Source organism: Microcaecilia unicolor, chromosome 3, assembly GCF_901765095.1.
Source record: "Microcaecilia unicolor chromosome 3, aMicUni1.1, whole genome shotgun sequence".
Classification (NCBI taxonomy): domain Eukaryota; kingdom Metazoa; phylum Chordata; class Amphibia; order Gymnophiona; family Siphonopidae; genus Microcaecilia; species Microcaecilia unicolor.
In genome coordinates, this window is record NC_044033.1 from 148,598,930 (window position 1) to 148,614,789 (window position 15,860).

At 41.9% G+C, this 15,860-nt stretch overlaps 1 protein-coding gene across 1 annotated transcript in view; it reads left to right on the forward strand.

The window, feature by feature from the left end:
- TFB2M (transcription factor B2, mitochondrial) overlaps window positions 1-15,860 on the forward strand; it is a 61,995-nt gene that overhangs the window by 20,349 nt on the left and 25,786 nt on the right. The window contains 2 exon segments of the mRNA XM_030196457.1: window positions 1,578-1,731; window positions 4,585-4,733. Of these exon segments, the coding sequence (XP_030052317.1) occupies window positions 1,578-1,731; window positions 4,585-4,733 (303 nt within the window).

Sequence of the window (15,860 nt, forward strand, 5' to 3'; positions counted from 1 at the left end):
TATATAAGGCACGGTTGTGTTGTATCTAGTTAGAGGGTGAGATGGCCAACTGAGTGACTCTCTTTATCACAGTGGTCTCTCTCTCCCTCTTGTAACAAATGCTGTCATTTGTTACGACCTAATTCCTTACCTAATTCCCTAATTACTTTACCTAATTCTGTAATTACCTAATTCCCAAGCTACTCTACCTAATTACTTTACCTAATTCACTAATTACTTGGCCTGGTTACTTTTCTGATTACCTTGCCTGATTACTTTGATCACCCTGTCCAATTACTTTGTCTAATTGTTTTATTGCCTAATTAGTTTATTGTTTAATTGCCTTATCCTCTAACTGCTTTGTTATCATCTATGTTGGAATAAAGACTATCCCTTTGGAAGGAAAATAGCCTCTGTCTTTGCTGTCACCCCCTATCTTGGAGGTGGCTGGTCCATTGTATCTTGGGTGGGTGTAAGAAGGTAAAAACCCTATAATTCCAAATGGTATATTTCCTATGGTAAGTAGAAATATATCAGAGAAATAATTCCCACATAATTACAGCCCTCTCTGAGACTAGTTTGTCAGAGGGGGCCCTTACAGACTCCACTAAAAACATTTCCCAAATATCCACATCACCCATGTGAAAAAGTAGCTGCCCCCTTAAACTTGTATCACTTTTAGCAGCATTAACTGCATGTAATTTGATATCGGTCTTTCATGTTGCTCTCTAGGAATGTTAACCTACTCTTCCTTTGCAGAACCAGGCCTGCACAATGAGGACACCATGAATGGGCCCACATCACCTCAGATCAATGGGTTCTGGAGGTCTAGAAAGGGTACTCTTTGGAATACACTGCCAATATGGCATTGAATTTAGTGGTTGTGTGTGATTGACTAATGCCATGTTGGCGTCTTTTTGAGACTTTCTGCCATCTTGTTGCCAGAAAAAGCTTGTGTGGCAATCTCCTCCTCCTGAGGCAGTGTTTTGTGAAACAAGTGGCCCTTGTTGAGGTGAATTTGGACTGTGCTGGAAAGGTTTAGGACTGTGGAGCAGAAGTCGAAGCTTATTTTAAGCTCAGTCAAAAGTTGAAGCTATTATGAAAGGCGTTGGTAGAGGGATGGGGAAAGAATTGTGGGAATGGTGAAGGGACGGTACCAATATGATGGGGATGGTGCAGGAATATAAAAGAATTGACGGGGGATGAGCACCAGATTATGTCTCTGTGCACACCTCTAATCTGCTGGTTGACAAGCACAACCCACAAGTTCTGGACTGCTCTGGTAGGATTAAAGGAAATAAACATAACAGGTAAGGGTAATTTCTCCCTTCTCTAATCTTGTTACTATAAATAAAGTTATAGGACACGTTTTATGTTATGTTTTGAAATTACAAGATCTTTTAAATGTGAGTTGGATACAGGGATGGGAAAAAACTATGGGGATGATGAGGGGACAGTATCAATATGATGGGGATAGGGTGGGGACAAAAGAATTGACTAGGGATGGGTGCACATCTAAAATGACACCTACCATCTACTCCAGCAAGTGAGTCCTGGTCACATTTTGTAAATGTTCATCCTGTTTTGCTGTTTCTTAGGCCCTAAAGAATAAACTGAATGGACAGCTAGAAGTGGTTCATTGTGATTTCTTCAAGTTGGACCCTTTCAATTACGGACCCATGAAACCACCTGCCATGTACTCGGAGAAGCTTTTTGAAAATTTAGGCATATCAAGGGTTCCTTGGACTGCAGGTACTTAGCAAGCTTATAGATTCCACAGTGAATGGGTTTATTCAGAACTGCATTGTTGATATCTGTGCATGACTTATTTATATCGGACATGCTTGAGTAACCTATTAAATGTGCACCTCTATTTTTCTTTTGCCAAATTCTTGTCAGTATGGTACAAGGGTAAAACTTGTGTGCCAGTGTACCTCTCTTGGAAGGAAAAAGTAATAAACTGGGATGATCACTACTTGAAAATGGGCCAGCTTCTAAAGCATTATCTATTTAAAGCTTTTTTACTGATATAGAGTGATACAAACCAAGATCTTAGCTTGTATAGAGACAAAAGGTTGAAAGAGAAGGGAGCCGTTGTGCCCATAATATGTAGAATTACGTTAGGAGCACGGTGTTAGAAAACTTATCCTGTCAAAATCCAAATCCCTGGAGATCATCTTTCTCGGGCTTCTCCGAGGACAAGCAGGCTGCTTGTTCTCACGATTGGGTCGTTGTCTGCGACGGCCCAGGAGACCGGCAAAATTTGCATAGCAAAAAGAAAGAGCCTTCCAGAACGCTGCGTCACACGGGCCAAACACACCGCGCATGCGTGAACGGCTTCCCGCCTGCGACGCGAGCGTGCCCTCCTCAATTGATTTTTTTTTTCCGTGATGGTAGTAACACGGAGTTTTTCTTATTCTGTGTTGCCTTCGGCCCAGGAGATCGCGTAGTGAGTCTTTTTTTTTTTTTATTATTATACTTTCTTTTGTTTAGTTTTTCTGAAAAGGTAAAAAAAAAATTGTAGTTTAGTATCCTTATTTTCTTAGTTTTCTCAACTATTTACAAGTTTTCTTTCTTTTTGTTGTGGCCCACTTTTGGCCACGCGGTCGGGGTTGATTTTCCCTTTTTTTTCTTTTTTTTTTGTGCCTTTTTTGTTGGCACAATCGTGTCTTTTAATTTCACAGCCGCCAGTTTTCCGTCCATACCATCAAGGACACCCAGCGGCTTCAAGCGTTGTACTCGGTGCAACCGGACCATCTCGGGTACCGACCCCCACGTGTGGTGTCTACAGTGCCTTGGGCCCGATCATCTCCCAGCGGCTTGTAAACTGTGTCTTTTGATGAAAAAGCGGACCCAAGTTGCTCGAGAGGCTCAGCGCGAAAAACGTTTTGCTGATCGGTCCGGTCCTTCGACGACGTCATCGGTACCGAGGTTGTCGGCATCAACATTGATGTCGAAGGAAGCATCGACTTCGAGAGCACAGGTAATGGCTGCCGAAAGACCACATCGCGCTGGGAGCAGCGAGACATCGAGTGGGTCTCCACCTGTCTCGAGGCCTACTGCTGTGCAGGTCCCCCGGGACTGACCTTCGTTGGACCCGGCCCCGATTAGGCGCGAGGATTCCACGTCCTCCTCTTCGGTACTGAGGAGTCTCGATGTTGGGCGTCGAGTGAAGGCTAAGAAGCACCGTCATTGATCTTCCATGCATGGTACCGAGAGCTCCGGGGAACCAAGGGATTCAGCACCCGAGAAGCATCGGCGCCGGGAGGACCGCTCACCCTCTTAGAGAGCTTTTGTCCAATACCGATGATGAGCGCTCATGGGAGGAGGAGGAAGATCCCAGATACCTTTCGGAGGATGAGTCATATGGGATCCCGTCTGATCCTACTCCACCAGTTGAAAGAAGGTTGTCTCCACCTGAGAGTCTTTCTTTTTCCTCCTTTGTTCGGGAATGTTTAAGGACATTCCCTTCCCTATGGAAGTTGTGGATGAGCCCAGGGTCGAGATGCTCGAGGTCTTGGATTATCCTTCTCCACCTACCTTCTGCAGCTACTTGCTGCTCTGCCAGCTTCCTGAAATCAGGACTATATTGGGCCATTGGGTCTAGTTAGGCTCTGAGGCCCCGTATGATTCACAAGTCAACAGATGAGCAAGCAGCAGTAGGTAGTGATCTCTTTTGCTGGCAGAAGAGGAAGGAAAGGTGGTAATTAGGGTGAAGGGAAAGTAAAGAGAAGGTAGTATTGATGGGCTGGGAGGGAAGAGAATATGGTGCTTGTGCCAGATGGTGTGGGGCAGATCACTGGTAGCTGGGGTGGGTGGGGGAGGAAACAAAGTGAGATCTTCCTGAGACAGTTTTAAAGGTTCAAGGCTGAGGAAAGGGAAGGGGGGAGCAGAAAGAAAGCCAAAGGAGCTATCAAAGCCTGTGGAGTAAGATTACTTGGGGATTGGCAAGCCTGAATTGGGGGGGGGGGGGGGGAGTGCAGAGAAGCTTGGGGGATAGAGACAAAGGAGATGAGGAGCTTTATCATGAAATTCTGCCAAAAATTTACATATATTCAGAATTTTAAAATTCCTGAAATCTTTACATTTTTTTGTGTAAACTTCCTCTAGGAGTATACATAATTAGGAGAACCAAAATCAGCCACCAAACTACCTGCTTTGAAAAGTGGTCCAAACTTCTTGTAGCCTTTTTAGATCAAGATGTGACCTCAAGTCACGAGTGATGGATTTTCCATCGTGGTTTTACTGGCATGATGTAGTAGTGGTTTGCTATTATCTTCTCCTAAGGCATAGAAGGTTAAGTGACTCGCCCAAGGCCACAAGGAGCTTCTGTGGGATTTGAACCTGAGCTCTCCAATTCTCAGTCTGCTGCTCTAATGCTTTAATTCAACTCCTTTCAAAAGGTTTCTCACTTTTCCTAGTTTTTTTGTTGTTCTTTTTAGGGTTTTTTAAACTTTTTTTTTTCTTAGTTTCTGTAGCCATAAAACTTTTGAATTGCTGTTTAATATGTTAATTTTTTATATATATATTATCTGCTTAAGATTATAGGCAGAATGCAAATATATAATATTTTTTTAATGTTATTTATTCTTCATTTCTAAACAGATGTTCCTGTAAAAGTTGTTGGAATCTTTTCTGAAAAAAATGAAAGGAACATGCTATGGAAGTTCATCTATTCTCTGTATGAACAGATTTCCATATTCAAGTATGGAAGGATAGAATTAAATATGTTCATAAGTGAGAAAGAATACAAGGTACATTCACTGGGGTAATTGTAGTGTACTCCAACTTTGAAATTCCTGTTTTTCTGCAATGGATCATGCATAGATGTTGCAGCAATGTGTAGGATTGTGCCACATTGTATACATAACGCCCCCCCCCCCCCCCCGTCCCTTTTAATAGAATTCATTCAATATGATCCAGCCTAGTAGATCAGTGACTGTGTTGAACATTGCCATGCAGGAAGTTTGTTTCCAGAGACCAGAATCTGTTGCTTGGACCAACTAGAAAGGAAGACAGTTTTTACTGCCACTGGTGGAAGCAGTCACTGGCCTGACTGGATACGTGTTGTGGCAAAGGTAGCAGCGAGGAGGTAGCAGGGGGGGAGGGAACAAGGTTAAAGGGTACCTTCAGATTGCAAACACTACCTCTTGGTCGGGGAATGGATAACAGAGAGGATCCATTAGGCATTTCTTTGATACCAGGGTTATGAAAAAGCAAAGATTTCTAGGGTTTAGAGAGGCTGTGGCCAAATTCCAGAAGAGTAGTGACTTAGTAGTTTGAGAGGAGTAGAGGGTGTAGCTAGAGATCTCCCTTGGGAGCAGAGTCCATATGCATTAAAGCCAAGAAGAGAAGAGGATAGGGTGGCTGAGGACTTCCCTTTCATGGTTTCTGTGACCCAAAAGAACAGGAAGACAAGAGGGAGACAAGTTATACAGAGAAAGATGAAATATAATTTCTGGAAGCAGGTATTGAGAAGTAATTCTGTTTGGTCTTGAGGGTTTTATTTTCATTTTTAAAGAGATCTATGTGAGATGCTTTGCAACAGTGTGTGTCGAATATTGCAGTGGATGGAGGACTCCTTACCTTATACTGTTCAAATACATCCAGTGTAGAGGAGAGAGAATATACAAAGTTGAAAAGCCTAAGGAACTGATTTGGATTATGCCATTTGGGCTTAGAGGAGCTGGAGAGACCTTGTCAGACTGTGTACCTGACATCCAGCTGAGAGACTAATGCGATTGATGGTAGAGCCATGTTTTGTTTCTAGGACTTAAAAGCAATCTAGCCTCAGTTTAACTTTTGTTTTTTGTTTTTATTTCTTGTCCTCATTTAAACTTTTGGAGAACTGCAGGGCACTGCAGTAGAAAGCCCTATAGAAACAGAAAAATGAAGGCAGATAAAGACCATGTGGCCTATCCAGTTTGCCCATCCATGCCATCTGCTTGTCCCTTCCTCCCCCTTAGAAGATCTATGTACTTCTCCTAAGCTTTATTGAATTCAGCTAATTTTCCTGTCCTCCTCCACCGGGAGGCCATTCCACAGATTTACCACCCTTTCCGTGAAGAAGTATGTCCTCAGGTTACTTCTGAATCTATCCCCCTTCACCTTCATCCTATGCACCCTCATTCCCATAGCTTCCTTTCACTTATGCCGTTTAGGTATTTAAACATCTCTATCATATTTCTCCTCTTCTGCCTTTCTTCCAAAGTATACATACTGAGATCTTTAAATCTGTCCTCATAAGCTTTATGATGAAGACCACTAGCAATTTTAGTAGCTTTCCTCTGGACTGGCTCCATTCTGTTTATATCTTTGTGAAGCTGCAGTCTCCAGAATTGTACCCAATATTCTAAATGAGTTCTCACCAGAATTTTACACAGGGGCATCCTCAACTCTTTTTATATTGGCCATTCCTCTCCCTATGTACCTAAGCATCCTTCTAGCTTCCGTCGTTGCCTTTTCTACCTGTTAGGCCACCTTAAGATCATCACATACGATCATACTCGAGTCCTGCTCCTCTTTCATGCACAAAATGTCTTCATCCCCTAAACTGTACCGTTCCATTTTTGCAGCCCAAATGCATGACCCTCAATTTTTTAGCATTAAATCTTATCTGCCAAGTCCCAGCAAGTATTCCTTGAGTGAAAAAAATATTTCTTCTAATCTAATCTAATTTATAGTTTATGCCACACTTTTTCCAGCAAGAGGTTCCAGGCAGTTTACATTTCAAGAGCCCACACAAAAGCAGGGAATAACAAAAAAAAATCTAAAAATAAAAAATACTAATTATAAAATGTATCAAATAAAAATGTCTTCAGCTTCTTATGCAACCATCCTATTTGTTTTAAAAGTATTAAAGTGTAACTTCATTGAGTGTCCCCTAGTCTTTGTACTTTTTGAGGGGGTCTTTTACTAAAGCTTAGCTCGAGTTATCTGTAGCAGGTCCCATTTTATTCCTATGGGCCCTGCTGCAGATAATTTGAGCTAAGCTTTAGTAAAAGACCCCCTGAAAGAGTAAAACAAATTGGTTCACTTTTACCCATTCTACACCATTCAGAACTTTAGTAGACCTCTATCGTATCCCCTCCTCAGCCGTCTGGTTTCCAAGCTGAAGAGCCATAACCTCTTAAGCCTTACCTCATATGAGAGGAGTTCCAACCCCTTTATCATTTTGGTCACAACAAATTCAGTTATGCTGAAATGCAAGTAAAAGTAGGTGTGTCTAATGGTTTTATGAGCATTATGTATTTTTAATTTTTGATCCCATGTGGTGGTGGTATTACATTTTTGGTGCCAAAATTGTGTTTTTAAATAAGCTGAATTGAGGTAGATTAGATTTACACAGCGTTACCCTAAATATTAGTTTTTTTGCCCTCTGGAGACCTCTTTTAAGGTAAGAAATATATTTTTTTACTCTTTGGTTGCTTTATTTTTAGTAATTTTCTTCTGGTCTTTTAAAAGTTTGCTTTTTTTCATTTGTATATGTTAAGTACATAAGTATTGCCACTCTGGGACAGACCAAAGGTCCATCAGGCCCAGCATCCTGTTTCCAACAGTGGCCAATCCAGGTCACAAATACCTGGCAAGATCCCAGAAAAGTTCAATATATTTTATGCTGCTTATCCCAGAAATAAGCAGTGGATTTTCCCCAAGTCAATTTAATAATGGTCTATGGACTTTCCTTTAGGAAGGAAGCCGTCCAGACCCTTTTTAAACCCCGCTACGCTACCCACCTTTACCACATTCTCTGGCAACGAATTTCAGAGTTTAATTACACATTGAGTGGTGAAAGATTTTCTCCGATTCGTATTAAATTTACTACTGTGTAGCTTCATCGCATGCCCCCTAGTTCTAGTATTTTTGGAAAGAGTAAACAAACAATTCACGTCTACCTGTCCTGCTCTACTCATTATTTTATAGCCCTCTATCATATCTCCTCTCAGCCATCTCTTCTCCAAGCTGAAGAGCCCTAGACGCTTCAGCCTTTCCTCATAAGGAAGTCGTCCCATCCCCTTTATCATTTTCGTCGCCCTTCTCTGTACCTTTTCTAATTCCACTATATCTTTTTTGAGATGCGGCGACCAGAATTGAACACAATATTCGGTCACATCATGGACCGAGGCAAAGGAATTATAACGTCCTGACTTTTGTTTTTCTTTCCTTTCCTAATAATACCTACCATTCTATTGGCTTTCTTAGCCGCCGCAGCACACTACATAAGTACATAAGTACATTAGTAATGCCATACTGGGAAAAGACCAAGGGTCCATCGAGCCCAGCATCCTGTCCACAACAGCGGCCAATCCAGGCCAAGAGCACCTGGCAAGCTTCCCAACGTACAAACATTCTATACATGTTATTCCCAGAATTGTGGATTTTTCCCAAGTCCATTTAGTAGCGGTATATGGACTTGTCCTTTAGGAAACCGTCCAACCCCTTTTTAAACTCTGCCAAGCTAACCGCCTTCACCACTTTCTCCGGCAACGAATTCCAGAGTTTAATTATACGTTGGGTGAAGAAAAATTTCTCCGATTTGTTTTAAATTTACTACACTGTAGTTTCATCGCATGCCCACTGAGCAGAGGATTTCAATGTATCATCAGCGACGCCGAGATCCCTTTCTTGGTTGGTGATTCCTAACGTGGAACCTTGCATTACATAGCTATAGTTTGGGTTCCTCTTTCCCACATGCATCACTTTGCACTTGCTCACATCAAACGTCATCTGCCATTTAGACTCCCAGTCTTCTAAGGTCCTCTTGTAATTTTTCACAATCCTCTCGTGATTTAACCATTTTGAATAACTTTGTGTCGTCATCAAATTTAATTACCTCACTAGTTACTCCCATCTCTAGGTCATTTATAAATATGTTAAAAAGCAGCGGTCATAGCACAGACCCCTGAGGAAACCCCCCTGTCTACCCTTCTCCATTGAGAATACTGACCATTTAACCCTACCCTTTAATCAGTTTTTAATCCACAATAGGACACTACCTTCTATCCTATGACTCTCCAATTTCTTCTGGAACCTTTCATGAGGTACTTTGTCAAAAGCCCTTTGAAAATGCAGATACACGATATCAACCGGCACGCCTTTATCTGCATGTTTGTTCACTCTTTCAAAGAAATGTAATAGATTGGCGAGGCAAGATTTCCCTTCACTAAATCCATGTTGGGTTTGTCTCATTAATCCATGCTTTTGAATATGCTCTGCAATTTTGTTCTTTATAATAGTTTCTACCATTTTGCCCGGCACCAACGTCAGGCTCACCGGTTTATAATTTCCCGGATCCCTGCTGGAACCTTTTTAACTGTAAACAATTTTTTATTGAACAAGGAAATAAAGTACAAAATTCAAACAGAAACACGTGTTGTTCAATGTTTTACAATTTCACATCTAACCCAACCTTCCCCACACCCACCCCACCCTACACGTTCAGCATATTTCAAAATTGTAAAGATTATAAATCTTTGGATCAAAAAACCCCCCACACAATTAAACAATTAATTTAAGCAAAGATATCAAACGGTTACAGTATGATGAACATACAGCAATACTGCTTTACTGAATCGCACCCCATCCCACCTTTCCGGAACCATGGGCAGACTTGTGCGGTCTGTTCCGGAGCCGGTGGTTGGGAGGAGGGGCTGGTGGTTGGGAGGCGGGGATAGTGCTGGGCAGACTTATACGGTCTGTGCCCTGAAGAGCACAGGTACAAATCAAAGTAGGGTACACACAAAAAGCAGCAAATATGAGTTATCTTGTTGGGCAGACTGGATGGACCGTGCAGGTCTTTTTCTGCCGTCATCTACTATGTTACTATGTTATTACAAAGATGACCTGTTTGGACGCTTATAACTCCAGGTCATCATTAAACTGATAGCATTTACTTTCCTAACCCCTAAACCACCCTTTTGTCTGATTATTCCTTTTAAGAAACACCCTGGAACCTATTTAATACAGCAATTCTGTCTTTATGGGAAATATTTTGCAGATAACTATTCCAGATAGAGATGATGGCCCTTCCTCTCTTTGGGGAAGTTTGAGCTGCCCGTGCTTCCCAGAGCATTAACTCATGGAATCTGTTTCTCCAGTACCAAAAAGAGGGAGGTTCTTCTTGCATCCAGTACCTGCTGGAACCTTTTTTAAAATATCGGCGTTACATGGGCTACCCTCCAATCTTCCGGTACCACGCTCGGTTTTAAAGAGCGGCAGGGTTGGATGCCTTGGCTCAACCCTGGCCTCTGGGCCTACTGTATGTGTTCCCTCCGTGGCCCTTGATAGGGCGAGTGCTCCTGCGGATTCGGCTGCATCCAGGAGAAGTGGTTCTCGTCGCCCCGGATTGGCCCAGGAGGTCTTGGTATGCGGACCTCCGACAGATGCTCGTGGAGGATCCCCTTCAGTTACTTCTGGTTCCCAACCTGTTGTCACAGGGTCCGGTGACCATGGAGGACGCCGGCCGATTTGGTCTTATGGCCTGGCGATTGAGAGGGTGCAATTGAGAGGCAGAGGCTATTCCAATAAAGTAATTACCACTCTCCTGCAAGCCCGCAAGCGTTCCACTTCCGTGGCTTATGCCAGGATTTGGCGCCAGTTTGAAGTCTGGTGTGCTTCCAGAGAGATCACACCCCTGCGGGCTCCTGTCTCGCCAATTCTGGACTTTTTGCAGGATGGTGTACAAAAAGGCTTGGCCTATAATTCCCTACGGGTGCAAGTGGCAGCATTGGCCTCCCTGCGTGGCAAGGTTGAAGGCGTGTCTTTAGTTGCTCATCCGGATGTGGCACGGTTTCTTAGAGGGGTGCTTCGGCTCCGTCCTCCCGTGCGTGCACCTTGTCCAGCTTGGAACCTGGGGCTAGTGCTGAAGGCCCTTCAGGGTGCTCCCTTTGAACCGCTTTGGCGTGCTTCAGAGAAAGATTTGACACTGAAGGCCGTCTTGTTAGTGGCCATTACTTCGGCGAGACGGGTATCAGAGCTCCAGGCGCTGTCCTGTAGAGACCCTTTTCCGCAGTTTTCAGAGTCCGGGGTCACAGTTCGGACCGTGCCTTCCTTCTTGCCTAAGGTGGTTTCAGCGTTTCACCTAAACCAACCTATTTTCTTGCCCTCCTTTGTCGAGGAGGAGTTTCCAGAATCTTTGGGCAATTGCACCTGTTGGACGTGCGCAGGACTCTGCTGCAGTATCTGCGAGTTACTAACTCTTAATCTGTTTCTAGTATTGTACATCAGAGGTTCTCAGCACATGGTACACAAGGGTATGTGAGACCTCAGCAGAGGATATGCATCAGACCTTCCTTGTCTCCCTTCCGCTACCACCCCCACCACTGCTGCTGCTTCTACCAGACCAGCAGCAACAGCAGCAGCAAAATAACCTGAAACAGTATCAGGGCCACAGTCTTTGTGCCTGTGCTGTTGACTCTGCTCGTCCCCCGCCCCAGCAGAGCCAACAGCACAGGCACAGAGACTGTGGCCCTGAAACTGTTTAAGGTTATTTTGCCGCTGCTGCTGTTGGTCTGGAGAGGGGAGTCACTCAGTGGAGAGGGGGGGGGGGTTACTGGATGGAAAGAAGGGGTGGGGGGAGAGAGGGGGGAAATGCTGCTGCTGCTTCTCAGGAGAAGAGTTGTTTTAGACTAGTAGGTGAAATTGGTTTTACTGCACCACTGGGTTGTTATATGCTTGCCTCAGATGTAGCTCTTTAGGAGGGCAAAACGCGGCCATGTTGGGCCTATTTTAAATAATGTGGTGAATAAATTAAATTATTTTTCTCAACATTGCCTTTGGCGATTCACATCTTTTTTTTTTAAATACTAAATTGTTATACGCTCTGGATGTTAATAACACACCATCTCTTTATGGTTTATTGGATTTAATATACCGGTTTTTGAGGGTAGTGTCAAAATGGTGTACAATATTTAAAATAAACATATAAAAAAAAGGTAAGAAAGGAGCTACAATATAGTATAGGAAAGTTAAAAACGAGAAAGAAGAGAGTACAAGAAAGATTACATAAAATTTAGTTCTAAGCTCTAACTCCTCCTAATATGTATGTGTTCATACTAGACTACAAACACATACTGATAGTATAAAAGATAGACCTGCAGTTTATGCAGCCGATTTTAACCACTAAATACAGATGGTTTGCCATTGAATATGTGCATCTAGCCGGCTGTGTCACACAGTATAGCTGGTTAGTGGCAATCCACTGGCCACATATATTCAGCGGGAGATAACCAGTTAGGTGCTAAAATGCTATTTAAGTGGTCAGTAGCTGTTTCTCACTGGTTATATAGCAATGAATGGGGGAGGGGGTAATTTGTGTCTCACTCTATCTCTATCTGTATCACTGTATCTGTAATCTGTAATCAAAAATGATAAAAGTAATTAAAATATAAAAGCTTCAAGTCTCTCCCATTACCTCTTTTATCCTTTGTCATATTAGTGGTGACCTTTGAAGCACGATAACATCTTGATCCATGATTGGTCTAGATATGGTTTCTAGAGATGCTGGCCATAGGAATGTATTTGATGTGTGTGTGTGTGGGGGGGGGGGGGGTTAACCCCCCTCCCCCTCCCCCAAAGGTAGATGAGCTAAAAAGGGGAAATTGAAGACTGGAATCCAATCTAGACAGAAGGAGAAATATAAAACAGAGCTGAAAGGAAAAGGAGGGGATAGAAAAATGACAATAGTTAAGAGCAGGTGGAAGGAAACAGAAACTAGAGCTCTGACCAATCCAATTAAAAAAAAAAAAAAAAAACATGACCAGACAACAAAGGTAGAAAACTTTGGACTTTTTTTTCTATTTTATGATTAGAATATGTCGGCTCTTGGAATGTTCACTTCAAAATCTCTGCTGATTGGAGCTTCGGGTACTCCGATTGAAATGTGTTCAACTCGGGGATACTTGATTTCGGGTTGGAGGGTGGCCAATTTAACTCCGATTTTTAAAAAAGGTTCCAGAGGAGATCCGGGAAATTATAGACCAGTGAGTCTGACGTCGGTGCCGGGGAAAATGGTAGAGGCTATTATTAAAAACAGAATTACAGAGCATATCCAAGGACATGGATTACTGAGAACAAGTCAGCACGGCTTTTGTGTGGGGAAATCTTTCCTGACCAATTTACTTCAATTCTTTGAAGGAGTAAACAAACATATGGACAAAGGGGAGCCGGTTGATATTGTATATCTGGATTTTCAAAAGGCGTTTGACAAGGTACCGCATGAAAGGCTACAGAGGAAATTGGAGGGTCATGGGATAGGAGGAAAAGGGATAAAAATTATATCTTACGACGTTTAGAATATCTTGAAAATAAATCAAGAAAACTTAATTTGAGATTCACAAACTTTCCAATATCTCCCTTAATTTCCCCGATTGATATGGTAAAAAAATATCTGACTGAGGTATTAGGAATGCCAAGTGATTCCTTACCTCCTATTGTTCGGGTACAATATCTACAAAATAAATCAAATTCAGAGACTCTCCAACTGAACAGAGGAGAAGTGATGAACTTGACATCATTTCTTGAATCATCTTTGGAAGTAATTTCTCAGAGGTTGACTGCTTTGGTTGTTTTTGCTTTAGAAATGGACCGCGACGCAGTCTTAAGACTTTCATTTAGACATTTAGAATCTACTTTTTTTGGATCTAAAATAAAAATATTCCCTGATATGGCTAGAGAGACCCCAAAAAGACGTAGTGCTTTTTTAGCACTACGTCAGAGGACTCTGGCACTTGGAGCAAATTATATGTTAAATTTTCCTTGTATATGCAGAGTATTATATCAAGCCAAATCATTTCAGTTTTTTGATCCTAAACAGTTCGAGGAGTTTTTAGTTTCAAAAGAGGATGTGAATGTAGTAGTAGAATTACCAGACCATACTGTATGATATGCTTAGGGAAGGTTTACTTGGTAACAACAACCCCACTGTAAAAACTTTGACCTTTTTTTTTTTTATTTTTCCTGTTCTCTTCTTGGATCCTATTACTTTATATTTCTGATTGAAAGTAGAGTGTAAACATTTCAATTGTAATAGATATTAGAGATATTGTACATTTTCTCATATTGTAATCTTCTCTTGTGAGTTGTTAAATTTGGATGAAAATTATAAATAAATAAAAAAAAGGAAAACAGGAGTGCGGATGTTATAATGATGTTATATCACTCCATGGTGCGACCGCACCTTGAGTATTGTGTTCAATTCTGGTCGCCGCATCTCAAGAAAGATATAGCAGAATTGGAAAAGGTGCAGCGAAGGGCAACTAAAATGATAGCGGGGATGGGACTACTTCCCTATGAAGAAAGAGTAAGGAGGCTAGGGCTTTTCAGCTTGGAGAAGAGACGGCTGAGGGGGGACGTGATAGAGGTATATAAAATAATGAGTGGAGTGGAACAGGTGGATGTGAAGCGTCTGTTCAAGCTTTCCAAAAATACTAGGACTAGGGGGCATGCGATGAAACTACAGTGTAGTAAATTTAAAACAAATCAGAGAAAATGTTTCTTCACCCAACGCATAATTAAACTCTGGAATTCATTGCTGGAGAACATGGTGAAGGCAGTTAGCTTGACAGAGTTTAAAAAGGGGTTAGACGATTTCCTAAAGGACAAGTCCATAAACCGCTACTAAATGGATTTGGGAAAAATCCACAATTCCAGGAATAACATGTATAGAATGTTTGTAAGTTTTGGAAGCTTGCCAGGTGCCCTTGGCCTGGATTGGCCGCTGTCGTGGACAGGATGCTGGGCTCGATGGATCCTTGGTCTTTTCCCAGTGTGGCATTACTTATGTACTTATGTAGGTATTTTGTGATCATTTCCTAAGCCTTATCTTTCATAGGGTGGTCCGATCTTGACAGAGTACTGTCTTCCATTTTCTTATTTGTTCTTCATTTTGTTTCTTACTATATTCCTTCAGCACTGTATATATTTCCATTGGCCCTCACGAGAGTACTGCTCACAAATTGCAAATGTTGGGTATTAAAATGTGAGAGATGTACAGAGTGCTGTTCTGCTGGATAGAGCTAACAGGAAGGTTCTAGGCACATGATATGTTATCCCAAATAAATCTGTACAGCATAATACCACATGGCTTGGCAACAGCTGTTGCACTGCCTCTAAAGAGCCAGATTCATGTTACCTGGCAAAGGTGGGACATGTTGCAGATAATGGGGGCGGTCCAATTATGAACAGAATCTATGGATCATTCGTTTCCCATTGGACTTTTTTCCTATGGTTTTTTGTAAGGAAGGGTGAGATTGTAGAACATCTATATTGTATGTTGCAGGACCTAAAATGTGGAATGACTTAGCAAAGAGTGCTTGGCAATTAATGATGCTTTATATAGAAAAAGACTCGACACTCTGGTCCCTTCCTGGATCATGTGGACTTTTTTAAAAATATTTTTATTTATTGTTTTTTTTATTTTTTTGTTACATTTGTACCCCGCACTTTCCCACTCATGGCAGGCTCAATGCGGCTTACATATTGTATACAGGTACTTATTAAAAGCAGGAAGCCAGCAAAAGAATTGGTTGAACTGCTAGATGACCGAGGAGTACAAGGGGCGATCAGGGAAGACAAAGCCGTAGCGGACAGATTAAATTAGTTTGTATGTCTTGTTATGTTTTTAACTGTGTATGTTGTTCTGTAATCTGCCTAGAATTGTAAAGAGTACAGACTAGAAAGTTTGAAAATAAATACAAATAGAGATCTGTACCAAATTTTGATTAATTTGCAGATTTAATAGAGATGGTTTGAATTGTTTTCCAGTTAAGAAGCCAGTGATAAGGGTCTACCGCTTTCAGGAGTAATCCCTGTTTACTAGGGTTATATAAGTTTCAAACTTTAAGATTTAAAGTTTCCCATAAAGAAATTATTTTCATTCAGTA